This window comes from Hoplias malabaricus, chromosome 10, assembly GCF_029633855.1.
Source record: "Hoplias malabaricus isolate fHopMal1 chromosome 10, fHopMal1.hap1, whole genome shotgun sequence".
NCBI classification, from domain to species: domain Eukaryota; kingdom Metazoa; phylum Chordata; class Actinopteri; order Characiformes; family Erythrinidae; genus Hoplias; species Hoplias malabaricus.
The window spans coordinates 42,266,310-42,285,507 of NC_089809.1; the positions used below are offsets into that span (position 1 = coordinate 42,266,310).

Sequence of the window (19,198 nt, forward strand, 5' to 3'; positions counted from 1 at the left end):
TTAATGAATTGAATTAATGCTCAACCCTATGATGTTCCAATGTGTTTTTTGGGTATGTTTTTAATATTTAATGTTGTATGAGTTGTCTTGTTGACTTATGCACTCTCTCCACGTAGCTCCAAAATCTCCATCAGAGAAGACACGCTATGACACATCTTTGGGTCTCCTCACTAAGAAGTTTGTGCAGCTGTTGGGCCAGTCTTCAGACGGCGTTGTGGACCTGAACCAAGCGGCTGAGGTCCTCAACGTCCAGAAGAGACGACTCTATGATATCACTAACGTGCTGGAGGGGGTGCATCTAATCAAGAAGAAATCAAAGAACAACATACAATGGATGTATGTACTACTTGTCTTTCCGAACCTGATGGTACACAGCGTGACTGGATTTGTTTATGAAAACCACATTAGGTTGTGGTTACTTTTAGCACATTGTGGTAAATGACTGCATGTTGTCAGTTTTATTGGGGTATGAATGCAGACTTGTGCCCACAGAAAAATTAATTATGCTCTGAGAAAGCCCTCTTACAGATGAACACCCTGCATATTTTATACACATCACCATTCTGCACCCATGCACACAGGAAGTGTGTGTTGAGAGCTGCTTTCCTGCCTGTGGTAATCCTACTTGCCAGCTTTCATGAAGTGAGCATTTAGAGAAGCATAAGGTTTCCTTGCTGTGGTGACCCTTATAAACATGCATAAACAAACAGCAGAAGGGACCAGGCTTCTGACGAGCATTAAGCTTTTTGTGAAAGTAGTGTGAGAACTGATCTAGAGATATCATAGACAGATATATAATTCCAGGTACCAATCTTCTAAAAACAACTATGCTGAATTTATTACGAAATAAAAGTCACATTTGGCTGCTTTAACACTTTAAATTGGGAGTCTGGAGCTCCTACAAAGCCACGAACTGACACAGGGAGCACAAAATAATGAACATTGCTTTTTAAGTCTAAAAAACACCGGATAAAACAATTTGCTGATATCTTGCGTAGGTAGCAGGCACTTCAGACTTGCCCTGTCTGCTAGCCAGAGTCTCCAATCACATTTGTGTTAGTGAGAGCAAGAAGACAAGGTTCTCACCTAATGTTTGGAGTAAACGGAGACAACTGAACAGGGGCTGAAACCCTTCGTCCTGAACAGGGCTGTTTTTCACCAAGGCATGTCATCCATTTCAACGAAAACACCAAAACGGTGTCCCCCTCTGGAAAAAGGAGTGTAATATGTGCCCTTCTTAAAATAATATTTTGGAAAAACATAATTGATACACACAGAAATCAGATCTAATCTGTCAGCCAAAGACTTGTCTGATATTATGTTTCTAGAAACGTGGTCCTGCATCTGTCCTCCCAATTATCCTACTGACCCTCTGTTCTCATCCCAGGGCTAGGATGAGCGGTTACAATGGAGGAAGGGACACCAGGGACAGCTGGTTTATCTCAGTGTTCACAAATATAAAGCTATCATAATGATTTCTTGAAAGCACACCCCTAGTAGTCCTACAATTAATCAGTGACTGCACAGGGCTGGCCTTCAAATGCAGTGATTTGGGCCAACAGTATATTCATGGTTTCTGGCTTGAGGCCTGTGGTTTAGATGTTAAGGCTGATGTGTATTTTGTTGTATGCCATTTACAAAGTTCTTTGTGCTGAAACATATCTGCTTCAGCATGGTTTCAACTGTCCGCCATTGCAACCCACCAGCTCCAGCTCCGGAAGGGTCTATTTGGTTGAGATCAGGTGTCAGTTTGCTAAAGGAAGCTAATGATCCAATTTTTATGGTTTATAAAAAGAGCAAGATCTGCCTGTACCACACACAGACAATTACGTTGAGCCTTGTTTTATGTCAATCCAGTGGTGTTCTCCTGTCAAAACTGCTGTGATACCTTGGCAGTAGTTCAAGACACTCATCCTACCTGCCTGAACTGGAGCTCTAATTTAAGGCAATGATGTCGGTTTAGTTGCACATAGCAGTCCAGAGCCTGCTCTTATTAGCCCACACACATTTATGTCTGTAAGTATGTGAAATCTTCTTTGAACATGGCCTAATGTGGGTCAGCGCTGATCTAATGGAGTGTAAATACTTGTATGAACGTGCTGTCTCTTTGTCTCTCTGCCTTAGGGGTTGTAACTTGTCGGAAGTTGGTGGGGTTTTGACCCAGAAGCAGACTCTGAGCAGTGAGGTGGCTCAGCTGGTGCAGGAGGAGCGCAGACTGGACGAGTTGATCCAGAGATGCTCACAGGAGGTGAAGCAGATGACAGAGACCGCGCATGGGCAGAAATATCCTTTCTTGTTTGAATAAAGGCTAGATGTAGCACTTTAAATTAGGTCTATCCTATGCCTCCTTTCACACATGAACTCCATTTGGGTCTGGAGATGTCCTGGGATGTTCATTCACACATGCAGTGCACAGTGGGAGTTTTTTTTGCCTCAGGCGTGCTCTCGCAGAGGGAACTGGAACACGGATTTTAGGTGTGGCACACAGCACTTGTAGGAGAAACTCCAGAACTTTTCCAGCAGTGTTCTCTCATGTGCTGACTCTGACTTTACCCAGAACACTTGCTAGGGCTTGAGGAGAACAATGTCTGGGTAAGGTCCGGGATGTTGCGTTCACACATACAGCTCCTCTGGGTAAACTCCAGAACATTCCTGGATTACGGTGCATGTGTGAAAGGGGCACTGTTAGCTTATGCTGTAAAACTGGAGTTGGTCAGCAATGAATTAAAACTTAATATGGATCATTAAAGTGTGATTCCTTAACCTCTTTCACATTTGCGTATGTGACATATCAAGACTTGCGCCGGGATCGTAGCCTGAGAGATCAGACAGTGATTGTAGTCCGAGCACCTTCTGGGACCAAGTTGGAGGTTCCTGATCCACAAGAGGTGAGTTAGTCTGAATTCTACCTGCTTTCACACACACCTTCAATGTGGAACAGGGTTATTCTACTTCAAAACAAGCTTTGAGAGGATACCAGTTCACTGTCTTGCTTGTCAGGCCCTTTGTAGCTTTAAAATGTGCACTGCCATTACTTGCATATAAAAGGGGGTGTAAAAATAGCTTTAAAATGACCCAACAATTTAGTTGTGTTAGCTGCCCAAGTCAGGAAACGTGGGATAAAACAAAGATTGCCTATTTTTTCCTTTGTTTTTCTTTTTTTCTTGTTTTTAAAAGCATCCCACCCCTCGTCTCACCCATCACAGTGCTGGTTCTGTTTGTGTGAGAGCACAAAGATTAATTTAAATGGAGAAAAACAAACAATTAATTAGAAGAAATGGGAGTGTTCATTAACTTTGTTCAATACAAGAATAAAGATGAGAACAGACTAAAAACGGCTAAAAAGTAAAGCAGCTCCCTGGTCCTAGCTTCTGTGCTCTGGTCAGGGTCTAATAGCTGCTCATTATCATTTATGAAACTGGTTCTGAAGAGGGCTGTTAAAATAAAGGAAGAACACTGCTATGTGGCTTGATCTCTGTTTTTTGACCAATGCAGGTCACAGATGTTACTTTAAGACCCAAGAACTGTTTTCTTTTAAAGAAAGGGGGAGAATGTGTCCCATTTAAACATCAATAAAGATTTTCCAATTATTAATTCTAGCGACCCTACCTTGATTTAAAAACTCTACAATAAATTCTCTTCGGTTCCTATGTCATTCATAACTTGGGTGTGGTAAAGCTGGATAAACATGTATCTCTACAATGTTTAGGAATGCAGTTTGATGCAGTCATTGTAGGCATCAATGTAACTGGCTTATAGAGGGGACAGTTCTGTGGCTTGGTATGCTTGTTATCTAAGTGTAATGACAATAGCTACATTCTGCTTCATCCCCTACAGGGTTTACAAGTTCACCTCACCAGTACAAAGGGCCCTATAGATGTCTTCCTGTGTCCGGATGAGAACACCCCTGACAGTCCGGTGAAAAACGAAGGCTTGCACTTGAACGGAAACGCTTCACCTTTCATGAAGGTGTTAGAAGGTGGGTTCAGTGTGAACAGCAGTTTGTCTGGTTTTGTTCTACTTCACAGCGGTCCTGGACTACTCCCAGTCCTTTCAGTACCCAACAAGCCTGATCCAACTAAACAACTTAATAGCAAGCTCTTTCTGAACTGAAGTGGGTGTGTTAGAGCAGGAAAACACACGTAGGACAAGGGTGTACTCCATGAACCATGAAAACATGGTTGAAATGGATTGAGTGGTTGCTTTGTTGCTTCTAATGTTAGTAGTTTTTAAATCTAACTTAAAACTTCAACCACATTAATCTTTAACATTATTATTAACTGTTTGTCATTTCTGGGCTTATGTTATATGTTATATATGTAATTAGTCCTGGGCGATATGAGCACAAATCAATATCACGATTTATTGTACATTTTACCGCGATTACAATTAATGAACAATTATTTTGTTTTTGTGTTTTTGACTCAGTTCAGTGACGAGGTTTGTATTACTGTAAATATGCTCCAGTATTACATACGGGATATTTATCTAATGTTGCTGGAAGCTTGTTTCTCTCATTTTTTGATCACTGTCATCTTACAGTCAAAACACAGCACGTCCAAACCAGACGCCTCTGCTTCCATGGTTGGCTTCCATGTGGCAGAATTGCGTGACTACAGCTTGATAGCGTGGTTTTAAAGTGACAGTACACGAAGACACATTGGGGACGTAACAGAATTAAAATAATCAATATAGACAAAATTATGTCGATTAGAATTTCTAAATGTCGTTTTTGATTAATTGCCCTGCCCTATGTGTAATTGTGTTTTCCAGCGATTTATCCAAAGTAGTTTTAGGACACTTACTATCCTGCTCTTTTCCCCACATTGCAGATAGCAACTCTAGTCGCTCTGGGCCAGCAGTAACGGTCACCAGCCTGTCTCCTATCACATCTCCATACACCAGCCTCCTACAGCAGACAGAGGACCAGATCCCCTATGCTGATGTGCCTTTCGTCAGCCTGGGCTCACCCCCACTCAGCGAGGATTACCTCATGAGCCTGGGCGAAGGGGAGGGCATCACAGACCTCTTTGATGACCTGGACCGGCTTCCAAACTTGGACGATCTCCTGTGCAACTGAGTCTTGGTTAGAGAGGAAACTTTAAGCTGCCCAGTTTTTCTGAGGTAAACAGGATCCACCGTGGGCTTGCATTGACAAATGCAACAGGTGGCCTTAATTTGGAAGCTCAGATGGGATGAAAAGCTGTTTCCCAAACGGGTACCAGAATCGTTCTCTCTTACCCTTCAATTAAATAATTCTCTTTCGCGAGGCCTTTGATCAGTTACTCCTGGCGAACTGGGAATAATTTCTCATCACCTCAGTAAAGAGGTGACTGGGAGAAGGTGAATTATTGTGTAGAATTACACAGCTTTTCTACAGTGCTGCCAGTCTTCTTCATATAGAAATGTGATACTAGCAGCTTGGACCTGTGGTCAACCACAAAGCCACGTGTTTCTTCAGGGGACGCCTGAGCAGAGATGTTTGTCTGCACATCTACACTCCCATTTGATCAAAGTCCTGAGCGAGGGATCGTTCTGTGTCAAGTTTCTCTTGACGTTCCTGAGGCTTGTCACTTCATGGCTAAGGAGTGGTTAAGTTGCTTTATTTGGAACTAATAACCAAAGGGCAGTGTGGCACCACATTACTTCTAATTGAGAATCAACATGCACTGACACTGGCGGAAATTACAACTGACGTGACTTAAAAACAAGGGATCTGTTTGCACCAGTGGCTGGTTCCATTTCAACTCTGGAAATGCACTTTTAGAGCTCTCATCCTGGATTTACGCTTGTGGTGCCACCATCCAGCTGAACAGAAAATCGGTTCCAGGCATTTATTTTTTTGTTTTTACAGAGTGGACAATGATTTCTAACGTTGAGACTACATTGTTGGAAGGGAATCTTTACGTGCTAGCAATTATTGCTTTATTTTTATCAGCTTGACATTTTAATTTTGTTTAGTTTTTTCAGCTTCACCGTTACGCTGTGTTTGGTAGAGAATGTGTGTTTTCTAAGTGATGCTTGATCATTTTCTGAATGCAAGGCAGGTGTCCTTGATTGAAGCCATTGATGTGTGGACGGTGTGGTACTGACCTGTTTTTAATAGCTGTTAATTCCGTGTTGATTTGGAAAAGTCAGCAGTCATATCAAAACCCTTTGCGGCGCTCTTAGTAGATAAAAGCTTTTAAATGAGGGGTGTTCAGATCTGGACCTTGGGTGGAAGATCATGGATTTTGTACTCCTTGTTAAAGAGTGGAGAATCTAGTCCTTGTAGCTCAAGGTCTGGTATTTAAATACCTTGTGTTGTAGATCATGTGAATCAACTGGTTCATGCTACACTTCGTAAGGCAGCAGAAATAGTGCACTTCATGTATCAGATTTGGATATAATACGTCTTTAATCCTGCAAACGTCTAAAATCGTTATAGTATCAATATACTATAGTATCAGCATCAAATTTGCATTCATTATTTGTATTGGCCAGGTTAGGGGGGTGTAATCCTGTTTGTTTTTCCCATAGCACTATATACTGCAGACTACCTACCTCCAAACCTGTATATTACATTTTATAATGTGTGTTAAACTATTACTTATCCCTTTATCCCTTTTCTTTTGTACCAAATGTCACTTACATCAGTTTCCCATTCAAGCATCTGCTTTCTTCAACCTAAATCAAAGGTTGTCTTGGTCAGATATTTTATTCTTGCTGTCATTTCTACAAATCAGTTTCTCTGGGCAATTTCCAACTACATTTGAAAAGTGAAAAACAGCGCTGTTAATTAAGTGTGTGTGGTTTGATGTCCCCCACCCTCATCCTGTATGTAATATTACCACTTAGCCACGTGGTGGCGTAGGTTCAATGCTTTATGCTGAAAGCTTTCAGATTCCGTAACATCTCAGCCGTCTGCACTGTCTGGATTTGCAGATTCTCTTCGCATGCTTTTAGTGTCCAGGCATCTTCATGCAAATGTTTCAGTAGTAACTTTCCTATTTTGTTGTGCTGTTTCCAGCTCTGAACTCATACTCTCTTTACCCAGTTTGCAGAGGCCTTCTTTAGCATCTGGACATAAAGCCAGATGTGAAGAACTGTGTGTTGCAATTTGTTGAATCTCCAGAAATGTGAGGATCCCTAAAAACTAGGAACCTCCCTCATGTTTCTCATTCTTATGTAATTTTCCAGTTCGCTCTCCACCATGTCACTGCAGTGCTCGAGTGACTGGCACTTTCATTTGTTACTGTAACTTTGATTGAAAAGTGACACTGTCAGTGGGTGGACTTTAGAAAACTGTTAGCTGAACTATACCTTAATGCATCTCGGTGTGCTGTAGATCAGTCATAATCCTGTACGGCCAAGTCCCCTCATTTCTCTTCAATGATGCTGCCATGAAGGATTTTCGCTCGCTGCCTGTTCAACACGATCTGTTCAGCTGCTAATTTTCGCCTCGTTGGCAGTGTAGCTCTTTTACCTCTGCAGTTGTGCATCAGTTCTGTGAGTGAAGATTTTATACTTGTTAAAATAGACATAGGTTTATAATGTTGTTTGAAAATTTTTAAAGTTATTTTTTTATGTAATTTGTTTTCTTTAGTTTAGTGAGTTATCACACGCATTGACATTTGATGTCCCTGTCAAATAAAATTAAAATTGGGGGAAAATGGCAAAGTGCATCCTGAAGAGACAGTGTGTCACATCCTGTTGGAGAGGAAGGTGGGTTTTTATTTCTTATTGTTTAAAAATAAATTCAGTACAGTTTTCATATGTTCAGTTTGGGGAAGTGATTTAAAGAGGGGTTACCTTAATGGAGCATTTCTCCATATTTATTTAACAAATGAATAACATAATATAACTATTTAATGTACTAACTTTCAGTTTGAATTTCACTTTTTTTTTTTTTTTGCACATTTTATGCTTAAATCAGTTAAAGTTATTCCCAGTAAAACAAAAAAATATATATACGAATATATTAGCTCAGTGCTAAGGGCAGCTTGCTGTTCCTAATATCCCTTTTCTATATGAGCATGGAATTGACTGTGTGCTGTGAGTATCTGTAAAATTTAGTTTTTAAATTTCTTGCGTGTTTTGATAAGTAACTTGGCTTTCTATATGTAATGTTATTTGAGATGAATTGTACATAAATGTCTTAACTGGCACCTCTATTCCAAATCCATGGAGTGGATGTTGTCCCTGTTCTGAAGAGGGTGAAATTCTCCAGGACGTAAATAAAAGCAATAATAAGCAGTGACTCGTTTTGTCTCTTGACTGTGCCTCCACCTGAAAGGAAGAAAACATGGTAAATGTGCTTAGAAATCTGCAGTGTTATAACACTTTTTATATAAAATTCACCATTTGCTGTATTCCTGTCTTTAGACCTGTTTCAATAATGTTTACAAAGCGCCAGCGCAAGTTTAAAAAAAAAAAGTGTGACATGGTCAGACATGTTTGGCGTCCTCTCTTTATTCATGCCAGAGAAACAGCAAAGAGCCCTACAAATGTTGAAAATCATGAGATACACTTTTGCTGTTTCAGATTATTAAGGTAAGAACCCACTCTAAGTTTGGGAGAGCGTAAGAGTAAACACAGCAAAAGTGATATAAAACTAAACTGAGTTAAAGTTTCTGTGGTAATTCAAATGGTGAATAAAAACACACAAGTGAAGTAGCTGCGTATAGTCATTTTGACTCCTCAAACTTACCATTCCACCTTAAAAGATGCGGAGCTTCTGAATGTAAACAAACCAGAGAGAACTGCAGTTTCTGGAGTGAAAAGAGCTCCTAGTGGAGAGGTGTTTAGGAATTTTAAACATGTTAAATTTTTAAAGCTTGGTCAGGGGGTTACCACTGATGCACATCAATTTCTAATAAACTATCACAGCTAAATATCACATACTCACATAGGATATGACTGGTTGCTTGTCGCATGTTAGTCTCCATGTTGTGTTCCACGTCTCCTTTTTTTTAAAAACTTCCAAAGCAGCCACATGAACATGACTGGGGGGTACTCCACAAAGTAAGCTATGTAACTTAAGCCCAAAGTTGAGGACTCTCCAATAGAAATCTCCCTCAGCTCTTTTCCTATTGGATGGGCTTGACTTTGGGCTTAATTATATAACTGATAAACCCTGCTTTGTGGAATACACCCACGTCAAAGAGTGGCAGCCATTTTGTAGCTCTGTCTGCATTTTTAAGAGACAACTGTACCCTGTTACCAGTGTCTGAACAAAAATGTGCACAAGGTACAGAGTTCCACAGTGCATAGTCGTCCATGAATTAGAATTATTTTCCTGAACTGATTCTTCCTGATTTGTTACTTTTAATTAGATTTAACTGATTAAGTGCCACAGGCTGATCGCCTCCATGCCACGCCACATTGATGCAGTAATTCATGCAAAAGGAGCCCCGACCAAGTATTGAGTGCATATACTTTACATATTTCTCAGTAGGTCAACATTTCTGTATTAAAAATCATTTCTAAATTGGTCTCATATAATATTCAAGTTTTCTGAGATAATGATGTTTGGGTTTTCATTGGCTGTAAGCCATAATCCTCAACATTAAAAGAAGTAAACTATTGAAATAGATCACTCTTTGTAATGATTTTATGAGTTTCACTTTTTGAACTGAATTAGTAATTCTAATTTATTGATATGTGCCTGTACAGTGTAACCTGCAGATAGCGCTAGATGTCAGATTCCCACATATGAATAAATATAAATGATGTATTAGAAATATAAAATGCACTATTAAGGTCTAGATTCAGTTTAATAACTTTCTTAGTGCACTATATAAGCTGTGACACGAGCGTCTCAATCGTCTGCCTCATGAGGACAGAGGTCTGTTAGAAGGCTGCCCACTTAAACAGCTGTCTACAGGTAGAGCTCACTAGGTTTTAAATATAATTAGAATATTGGTTCAAATCTTTTATTTTTTTGAATGAATTTGTTGCCATATACGCGCCCAGGACAAGCTACTGGCTCCATAGCGCAGGTGAGAAATGTTAAGAAGGCTGAAGTAGCTCATTTGGATCACCTGTTCCACATTAAAAGGTGCTGAAGTTGCATTCTGTCACTTGTAGATGTTATGCTTTAATACTGAAAAAGGTGCAGGTAAATACAGTGCTGTGGGAACGCAAACAAGGCAAAGGTAGTTAGTTAAATTTAAAGGTAGTTAAATTTAGAGAGAGATATATTTGAGGATGTACATAACTTATTTGTAAATGTTAATGCACACAGCACAGTGGAATAAAGGACAAATGGTGATTGCACTCTTCGCTAGAAAATGAATATCTTGTTGTTTCTTATCATATTTCTCACAGGTAACAATGAGGAAGGTCCTTGGCCTTTATTTTGCTGTCAATCATTATACCACGCCCCTCTCAGTTGATGTCCTGCCTCCGCACAAGATGGAGAAAAAAAACCCTGCTAAACAGCTTTTGTGGTCAAATATATAGGATCAAATGATCTGTGCGAATGTTCAAAGGTGAAGTTAAATCAAGTAAAACATGAGAAATGAGAGAATCAATAAAAGTGGTGAAATCTGGAGGTGAACATAAAGAGAACTGAGCTGAACTTAAATTACAGCTGCGGTGTGCTTGACTGCTGGTTGTGATGTGTGTGACTCATTATCATTTAAAAAAAAACAAGAACTAAAAACCAACTGGTTTAGACAGGGAGAGAATGCTACTGCGGTGTGTGATCCTTGTGGTATTTTGACCAAAGCAGGCCACAGACACGTAATTAAGATCACAAGGAGCTATGTGAAAAAAGTGTACAACATGTCCTTCTTTTCTTTTGTGTTTCCATTTGAGCTGTTTTCTTATTTATTTCCATTTTTTCTGTCTTTTCATTTGTGGTCTTTTGTACACTTTTCTTATTTTGTTCTCTTTTCTGATTTCAAGAGAAAAGTGAAAAGTGTGTTGTAAGTGGAACACAAGGGGGCTGGATCTTTAAGGTGTGCATTGTCAGCGCTAATCAGCCCAAAGGAGTCTGGGAAATGGAGTTCCCAGAGCTCAAAGACTATTTTTTCCCCTGCTATCCTGGCAGCTCAGGCTGGACCCTTCCAGGAAGTACATCATTTTTCTGATCTTTGACAGAGATTTTTTTAGCAAAAGAACAAGTAAAAACAGGCCATGATTTAAACTCTGCCTGTTTTATGGCCATCTACCACCATCATCATCATCATCATCATCAAACTGCTGTTACTGCTTTGTCCTTCAGAGTTTTCTCATCTAAAACTGTTCCAAGAATCAATGACTTGAATTAAAATGAAATAAACTTATTGGCTATGTGGAAAAAAATATTTTTATTAACAATGTAAAATATATTTAAATGAGTCTATAGTTTTAATACTATTTATTATAATCTATTTAATACTAAGTTTAATGCAGAGTTTAGTAAATGAGTTTAATAAAATTTGAATAAATATATTTAATAGTTCAGTTAATGATTAATAGACTGAATTAATATTATAATCAGTAAGTTTAGTCGTGTAATACGTTTAATTACTTTTTAAACTCTTCTTTAAACATTTACTAAATGTGTTTAATAAATAGATGTAATTTATATTTCAGTAAACAACTAGTTTAATACATAACTTTAATTAATAGTGAATGAATGTTTCAGTTTATATTTGAATAAATAGAACTAAAATTAGTAATTATGTTTAACATATAGTTAATGAATAGGTTTAAGTTTAATATGTTTAATTGTTTAATCAATATATTTAGTGCTGTAATGTTTAATTACATTAAATGTGTTTATTTAATAGGTTTAATACATTAGTATAAGTTTAACTAACACATTTTTATTTCATAGTTTAGTAAATATATTTAATAAATACATGTTTATAGCTGAATAAACTGGATTAATAAATCATTTAGTAATTATGTTTAACATAGTTTAGTGAATAAGTTTAATTAATACTTTAATAAATGTTTAATAGTTTTATTAAATTACTAAACTTTATTAATGTGTTAATAATTGAGTAAATGTGTTTAATAAATTCTAATGTTGACTACTTCCCTTGATCAGCCAAGTCACAATGACCTCGTTTCTGCATTCATTGTCCATCTCATCAGCTCAACTCCTCATTAAGATAAACGTTGTGGTTGTGTAATTAAAGACTAGTAAATCAGTTGCTCTTCTTCGTTTTTAATCCCCTTTGACCCTTTTCACCAGTGGTGAGGACCACTACAGAGCAGGTAGGATTTGGATGGCTGATTGTCCACAGCACTGCAGTGACACTGATACGGTGGCTGTGGGTGAGTGTGTGCTGGAGTTTTCAAACACTCGTCTCTATTAAACATACCCACCTTGTAGATGTAAAGTCAGAGACAGTAGCTCTTCTACTGCTGCACAGTTTGTGGTATTTCTGGTCCAGCATTGACATAGAAGTGTTTAAAAACTCCAACAGCACCGCTGTGTCTGATCCACACTAAAACACAAGCCCAATTTATACTTCTGCACTGAACCTACGGCACTGGGGGGGGGGGGGGGGGTGGGGGGTGGGGGGGTATTTTGCAGTGTTTGGATTTTCCACCTCTGATGGCGATGGTGTGGAAGCACCCAATTTTAAATGTCCAAAAGTGACAACAGGGCATTTTCTGTCATCTTATGACATACAATGGTCTTAAGACGTACAAACGTTCCATGTTAACATGGAAATCAACGTAGGTGTAAAGACCTAAAAGGCCTAGTAGCCTGATGCGCATACAATACAATGGTATTGTTTTGACGCAGACTGCAATGACTGTGATTGGTCAGTTAGATGGACATTGTTTACGTTGAACCGAAGAAGTACAGGAACATGAACATTCTTCTCCACAGACAGCAGTCTCAGTGTAACTGCAGAGAGACGCAGACACCAACGCATAAGTATAAATGTGTACGGCTCTTACGAAGCCCACGGCGTAGGCTCTGGGATGAGTCAATGCTGAAGTATAAATCGGCCTTACACCACAGTCATGTCAATGTCACTGCCCACACACCTGCTTTCTGGGGGTCCTGACCATTGAAGAACAGAGGGAAAAGGAAGCTAAATATTAAAAGTATGCAGATCTAAACACTGTAACTGTAGAACTATAAAGTGCACTAATTTAGTCAGTGGAGCTGATGCAGTGGACCATAAATTTAGAAATAAAGAGGTCACAGTAATGTTTTGACTGATCAGTCTATTTTCACAGGGTATGAGTAAATTAACCTAAACTATTATTTACAAAACCTATTATTTACATGAACTACTATTTACAGTATATTACAGTGTGCTATGTACAAAATGTGAAAGGATAATGGGGCCGTGTCCAAAGGGAATGGAGGAGGGTGAAGGGGTGAGGTGTTCCTCCAGCAGATGATGTTGTCTGCTGTGGCACTGAGTGCTCCGCTGTTCCTAAACAAAGAAAACCAGTTGAACATTAGATCAGTGACGACATGATGTAATAACATCTCACTCAGTCCTTTTAGTAACTAGTTACCTTTACTCCAGTACATGAACGTCAGTGAAATATGAATGGATTTGTATTTTCCTGAACATTTCCACACTATAAAACTGTTTTAAAGATGAAACTCACTGGGAGATCTGCACTGACCTGATCACTGGAACCAGGGGTGGAGCAGGATCTGGTCCAGAGCGGGACGGTCTGCTGCCTCAACGCTCAGACACCACTGGATCAGGTGACGGCACTCTGTTACACAACAGCCAATAACAACAATGAGAACTAACCAATTAAATGATTATATTTAGTTCTTGAAGTGTGTGTGTGTGTGGAGGGTCTTACCTATGGATAGTCCTTCACGGAAGCGCAGTTGAGACGGTGAAATGCCCTGAATGTCCCTGAAAGGCAGGTAGCCACACAGCATCTGGAACAACAGGACTCCCACAGACCAGACAGTGGCGGGTTCTGCCAGATAGCGCCTGTGCCGAAACCACTCAGGAGGAGCGTACTGCAGCGTGCCTGGAGACACAAAGACACAATATACACAACTGTACTATTCCCTTCATATCTCTTAGCAGGAATGCTTGTCAGAATGCTGAGGAGGAAGGGTAAAAAACAGCTGTAAATTTAGCACAAATCTGAGCGCCCACTATAGTGATTAAAGAATAAAATGAGCAGTCTGGCTACTGACCACACTTCAGTGTTTAAACGCTGATGTGTTCCAATAGTGAGACATCTGGCTAAGTGCTTTACAGCTTTTAAAGATTTACATATCAGACAGAACAAAATGAAAACTGCTGCTTCGTGGATTTAGGGTCAGTTTATACTCCTCTAGTCAGCGATTGGCTTTGGGCAGGAGGTGCTTAGGCTCGTGTGCAGCTGCTCAAGAATATTAAGTTTTACTGTAATTGCTATTCTATGGTGATTACAAGATGTGTGTGTACAACTGAGAGGGTAACTTCAATTGAAACAACTGTGTACACATAAGAATTAACAAAACTCCAGAAAGAAACACACTGTAATAATAATAATCATAATAATAATAATAATAATAATAATAATGTTACACTTAGGGCGGCATGGTGGTGCAGCAGGTAGTGTCACTGTCACACAGCTCCGGGGTCCCGGCGTTGGGGGTTCAAGTCCCGCTGCGGGTGACTGTCTGTGAGGTGTGTTCTCCCCGTGTCTGCGTTCCTCCGGGTGCTCCGGCTTCCTCCCACGGTCCTCCACACATCGGTAGATGGATTGGCGACTCAAACATGTCCATAGGTGTGAGTGTGTGAGTGTGTGTCGCCCTGTGAAGGACTGGCGCCCCCTCCAGAATGTATTCCCACCTTGTGACCAGTGATTCCAGGTACGCTCCGGACCCACCGCGACCCTGATAAGCGGTTACAGACAATGAATGAATGAATGTTACACTTTACATTGAGGCTTTCACGTAGCCAAGGACTCTACAATTGAGTGTGAATAAAAACTGTTAATAAAAGCATGAATGAATAACTATCAAAGAGAATGAAAATATTCTGAGAAAAGTTAGGATTTTAGCCAGGCTTTGAGAAGATGGAAAGTGCAGAAGAAGGGGGCTAAGGAGTTCCAAGGAGCGCCACCCGGAGGAGAAAGTCTAAAACTAGGAATAGCTAAAAGACCAGAACCTGAAGATCTTAGTTTGTGAAAAAGGTTGTAGGGAAATAGGAGTGAGGAAACAACTGGGTCGGAGCAAGGCCTTAAATGTCAACAGCTGGATTTAATAGATTTCTTTTGTAACTGGAAGCCAGTGACGTGGGCAGATTTCTCAGTGTGTACTAGGACTCTGGCTGTGTAATTGTGAATGTACTGAAGAGGGAAAAGTGTGTTAAAATGTAAGTCATAGGACAGAGAATTACAGTAATCTAGCCGTGATGTAATGAAGGCATGCACTACGATCTCAAGGAAAGCAGAGGACGACGTGTAGCAAAACCTTGTCGATGGAATTATGCAGATAAGTCAGAGATTAATATGTGGGACAAAGCTAAGGTTTGGTGTCAAACAGGACACAGAGATTTCATCTAGAAAAGGACTGGCTGACAGGGGTATCACCAACAATAAGAGTGCAGTCTGAACAGGCAGAGATGGCTGACGTATTACTGACAAACATTCATAATTTTTAGGGTTAAACTTGAGAAAATGATACATTGGATTTGAGGTAAAGTTAGTCTGAGGTCAGTCACCTGAAAAGTACTCGTAGGCAGACGTCTGCAGCAGGTCCCCGCAGCCAAAGTCGATGAGTCTGATCTCCAGGGAGTCTGGGTTAATCAGGACATTCTCCGGCTTCACGTCCCGGTGAAGGACTCCACGGTGCTGGCAGTGGATCAGGGCGTTCAGCAGCTGCTTCATCACCACCCTAGTGAAACACTCACCTCCAGGACCATGATGTAGCGCGACTTCTGGTTGAACCAGTCCAGCAGCTTCAGGACATTGGAGCACTCAGGACCCTCGTTGGTCAGGGTCATCAGGGCCACCTCCAGAGGAACACGGCCCCATCCAGGCTGCACAGGAGGAGGACAGTGAGGAGCAGCAAGGACAGTTACAGAAGGTTATGAACAATATTTGTAGAATATGTAGAATTTCTGTATAATGACATTGTTAAGGTGTAAATAAACTCTTTCAGAGTGACGGATGTAAAAGGATATAATGTCATTATATATATTGGTGTTGTCACCACTGTAAAGAAATCTGAGTGTGTAAGTGTCACATCAGATCACTCAGCGTGTGTTTACATCTCAGAGAGAGAATGAAGCAGATGTTTTGAAGAATGGAAGGTGTCCCTCTTTAACTGAGCACAATCCACCACAGCTTATCTACATCATCAAGGGGATCAGAAAAGTCTGATACTAGAAAGTGGATTGGATCCTGGCTGGATTTACCTTCTAGGAGCTGTGTATAATCACTGTTGGAGCAAAACCTTTGGTCTAATCATGAAATGTTGACTCAGTGCTATAAAATCATATCAAAATGGAGATACAAGGTTTTGTTTTAAAAGCAATGACATATAAATAAACAAAATAATCCTGAAAAAACTCACAAGATCCAGTTCCTCCTCAGCTACATCCTTGGACACGAACTTGATGGCGACCTGAGGAAACATCACACCTTCGCTGAGAGACGTCCGAGTGTAACGTCAAAGGCAGCAGTGAATCAAGGCCAGTGTTTTACTGTGATTTCTCAATATAACTTTTACACAGTGGAGCATTCCTCAGACTCACAGGATGTATATACAGTACAGATACAAACACTGAGAAACACCAAGAAAACACACAGACAGCCACTGAATGTATGAATTGGTGTAAAAGCAGGGTACAATAATAATCTGTAAATGCATCTATATACTGTAAATAATGTAGTGTGGTGATCAGACGTACTGGTTTGCCATCTGCTCTGCGTGTTCCAGCGTAGACAGAGCCAAACGCACCAGTGCCCAGCAGAGGACCCTTCTTATACAGTCTCCCAAAAAGAGCTGAAACACAATCCATACGTCAGCCACTAGAGCACTAGTGAGGTCACATTGGATGATTTGTTCTGGTTTAAACACATCTTTTTAGCTCATCTATAAGACATTGGATGGTGCTCAAAACGTATGAGGGGCTTCATTCCCCACTCCCCAATACTGGACACTGAAGATGGTGACTTCAGCCTCATGTGCAGATAGTCCATCCCATTCTATTATCAATGCTTCTCTATGAAGATTGTGGTGTGGTGCACCTTAAACCTACTTCTTATATGAGATGCAGGTGTCTGGACATAAAATCTAGTCTCAGTGCTCACTCCAAAGTGCATCAGAATAATCCCCTCCTCTAGAAATTAAACCTATGGTTCTGAAACATGGTCCGCCCCAAACACTGTCACAGAGTTAAAACCATCTCCACACTGTTCTTACAGAAAAAGCCCATTCTTACACTTGTGAATCCGTTTAGTCGGCCGGCCAAACGGGACACTGGGGTCAGAATGGTCCTGCAGCTTCTGCTCCTGGCACTGGTCAGTGGTGGTCTGCCGGTCCGACTCGTGCCTTACACTGTCCACACGTCTGCGCTTCCGGGCGATGAAGCAAGTGGCCTGTGCCAGGGGAAGGAGAGGGTCCACCGGAGGGGGCACATGTGCCACACAGCCCCTGCCGACCTCTGTCACGTCCCTGGCGTACAGAGCTACCCGTCTCAGGTGGCATCTCGCCGCAGCCCGACACTGGGCTCTGACCTTGGGCTGTGTCCACTTCCTCCTCGCTTCCTTCGCTCGGACACTGCCCTCGGTGCTGACTACGGCTAAACAGAATGAAGGGAGTGAGGATAAAGGTGTGAGTTCACATATCACTGCAGTCCAGAGAAAACCATTCTCTACATCATTTAAACCCATCAGCTGCTCTTTACACTGTGTCAACATTTCACAGCCCACGGACCAATGCTCCAAAATCACTTGGAATAAAAGCATTAAATATTAAGTATGTTTCTGCCCTGTTCTGGAAAAGCTTCTATTTTGGAAATAATGCAACAATATGTCAAAATACAAAACAAATTTGTTTTAATATCATAATAATGTCATATATTTCTAGTTCATTTATTCACTTCAGATTCAAATATATCTGTATATATAACTGTTCTGTATCAAAGTAATGTTTATAACCTCTCTGTGAGATTAAGTGTTTTTTTAAACACAAGGTCAGAACACATTATGTGTGAAAATATAAAGTAGATATAAGCGCTGTAAGTTTATTAAAGAACAAAAGCAAACGTCTGAAAACTGACTGAGGCCTACCCTCAGAGTAACGGAAAAATAACGGTCCAGCCTTGGACTCAACCGGATTGTTGCTGTGAAAACCGTGTTTTAAAGATAGAGAAAAGTTATATTGAGGTCAGTATTAGGTGTGGTGTTAGCATTAAGACGGTAATACTTACGCACCAAGTAAAATTAAGTTTCTGCGAAATTAATATTGGTCTATGTAGTGTCCCCACAATGCACGAAAACAAACCAGTGTGTTTATTCAGATAGATTGTAAACAGGTAGCACTAGCTAAATTAGCTAGCTATTAACACGAATGTGGGACTGGTGTAAATTCAGATTACTAGCGCTAGCACTGATGCTCATTTCGTACAGAAAGCAGCTTTTTACAAACTGTGTTTTTACAGCGGGACACAAGCGTTGTGAAGATATTTCTGCAGGAAAACAGCTCCTGTTAGGAACAGTTCTCCAGTCTCAGCTGCTAGCGCGGGGACACAGTGCCCTCCGACGGCGGTACAGCGCTGTATTTTGGAAATGTGTTGTGGTCATTCTCCAGCAGAAGGCGCTGGAGAGTCTTCTCACTCACCTGCTGCTTCCTGGCGCCTCATTTTCTCTCCGAAGAAAAGTAAAAAGAGTTAAACAGTATTTTAGAGAAAGATCAAGAAAGTCACAGTTTCGCTCAGAGAAAATCGCTTTGTTTGAATTTGGAATTGTTCTTAGAAACGGTACCTCAGTGACGTCACGTTCCAAGCCGTGTCTTGACGTCATCAACTCCGAAATAATGAGTAATAGACCCACAGTCAGAGTAGTGTTTAAGGCTGTGTAATAAATAATGTAATTCAGCATATGTTTCAAAGACGAAATAAAATTTCTCCTGGAGGTAACTTCTACGGTCTGTGTCTATGTTATTTAGTAGTTTAACGTCTTATTATTAAGTATAATTAAGTATTTTCATTAAATCAATTTGGAAATCTCAGATGGTAGAATAAACAATTTGAAGATACTTTTATAGAGAACTGGCTTTCAGAGT

At 40.3% G+C, this 19,198-nt stretch overlaps 1 protein-coding gene, 1 long non-coding RNA gene and 1 pseudogene across 3 annotated transcripts in view; 1 reads left to right on the plus strand and 2 right to left on the minus strand.

The window, feature by feature from the left end:
• Window positions 1–8,232, plus strand: part of LOC136708569 (transcription factor E2F3-like) — a 13,519-nt gene extending 5,287 nt beyond the window's left edge. Inside the window, exons 3-7 of the mRNA XM_066683204.1 lie at window positions 117–336; window positions 2,125–2,283; window positions 2,774–2,888; window positions 3,838–3,979; window positions 4,833–8,232. Coding sequence (XP_066539301.1) covers window positions 117–336; window positions 2,125–2,283; window positions 2,774–2,888; window positions 3,838–3,979; window positions 4,833–5,080 — 884 coding nt within the window. The 3' untranslated portion in view covers window positions 5,081–8,232. The remainder of the gene's footprint in view (window positions 1–116; window positions 337–2,124; window positions 2,284–2,773; window positions 2,889–3,837; window positions 3,980–4,832) is intronic.
• LOC136708570 (uncharacterized) overlaps window positions 1–11,244 on the minus strand; it is a 19,826-nt gene extending 8,582 nt beyond the window's left edge. The window contains exons 1-5 of one of the 2 annotated variants that reach the window (XR_010804364.1): window positions 8,888–11,244; window positions 8,690–8,768; window positions 8,149–8,268; window positions 7,303–7,486; window positions 1,087–1,207 (exon numbers count right to left, since the gene is read on the minus strand). This is a non-coding gene — a long non-coding RNA (uncharacterized lncRNA). Of the gene's footprint in view, window positions 1–1,086; window positions 1,208–7,302; window positions 7,487–8,148; window positions 8,269–8,689 lie in introns of both variants that reach the window. The other variant, XR_010804363.1, reaches the window with a different exon arrangement.
• A 1,321-nt stretch (window positions 11,245–12,565) lies between these two features.
• Window positions 12,566–18,849, minus strand: LOC136708653 (serine/threonine-protein kinase pim-1-like; annotated as a pseudogene).
• Between the last annotated feature and the right edge of the window lie 349 nt (window positions 18,850–19,198).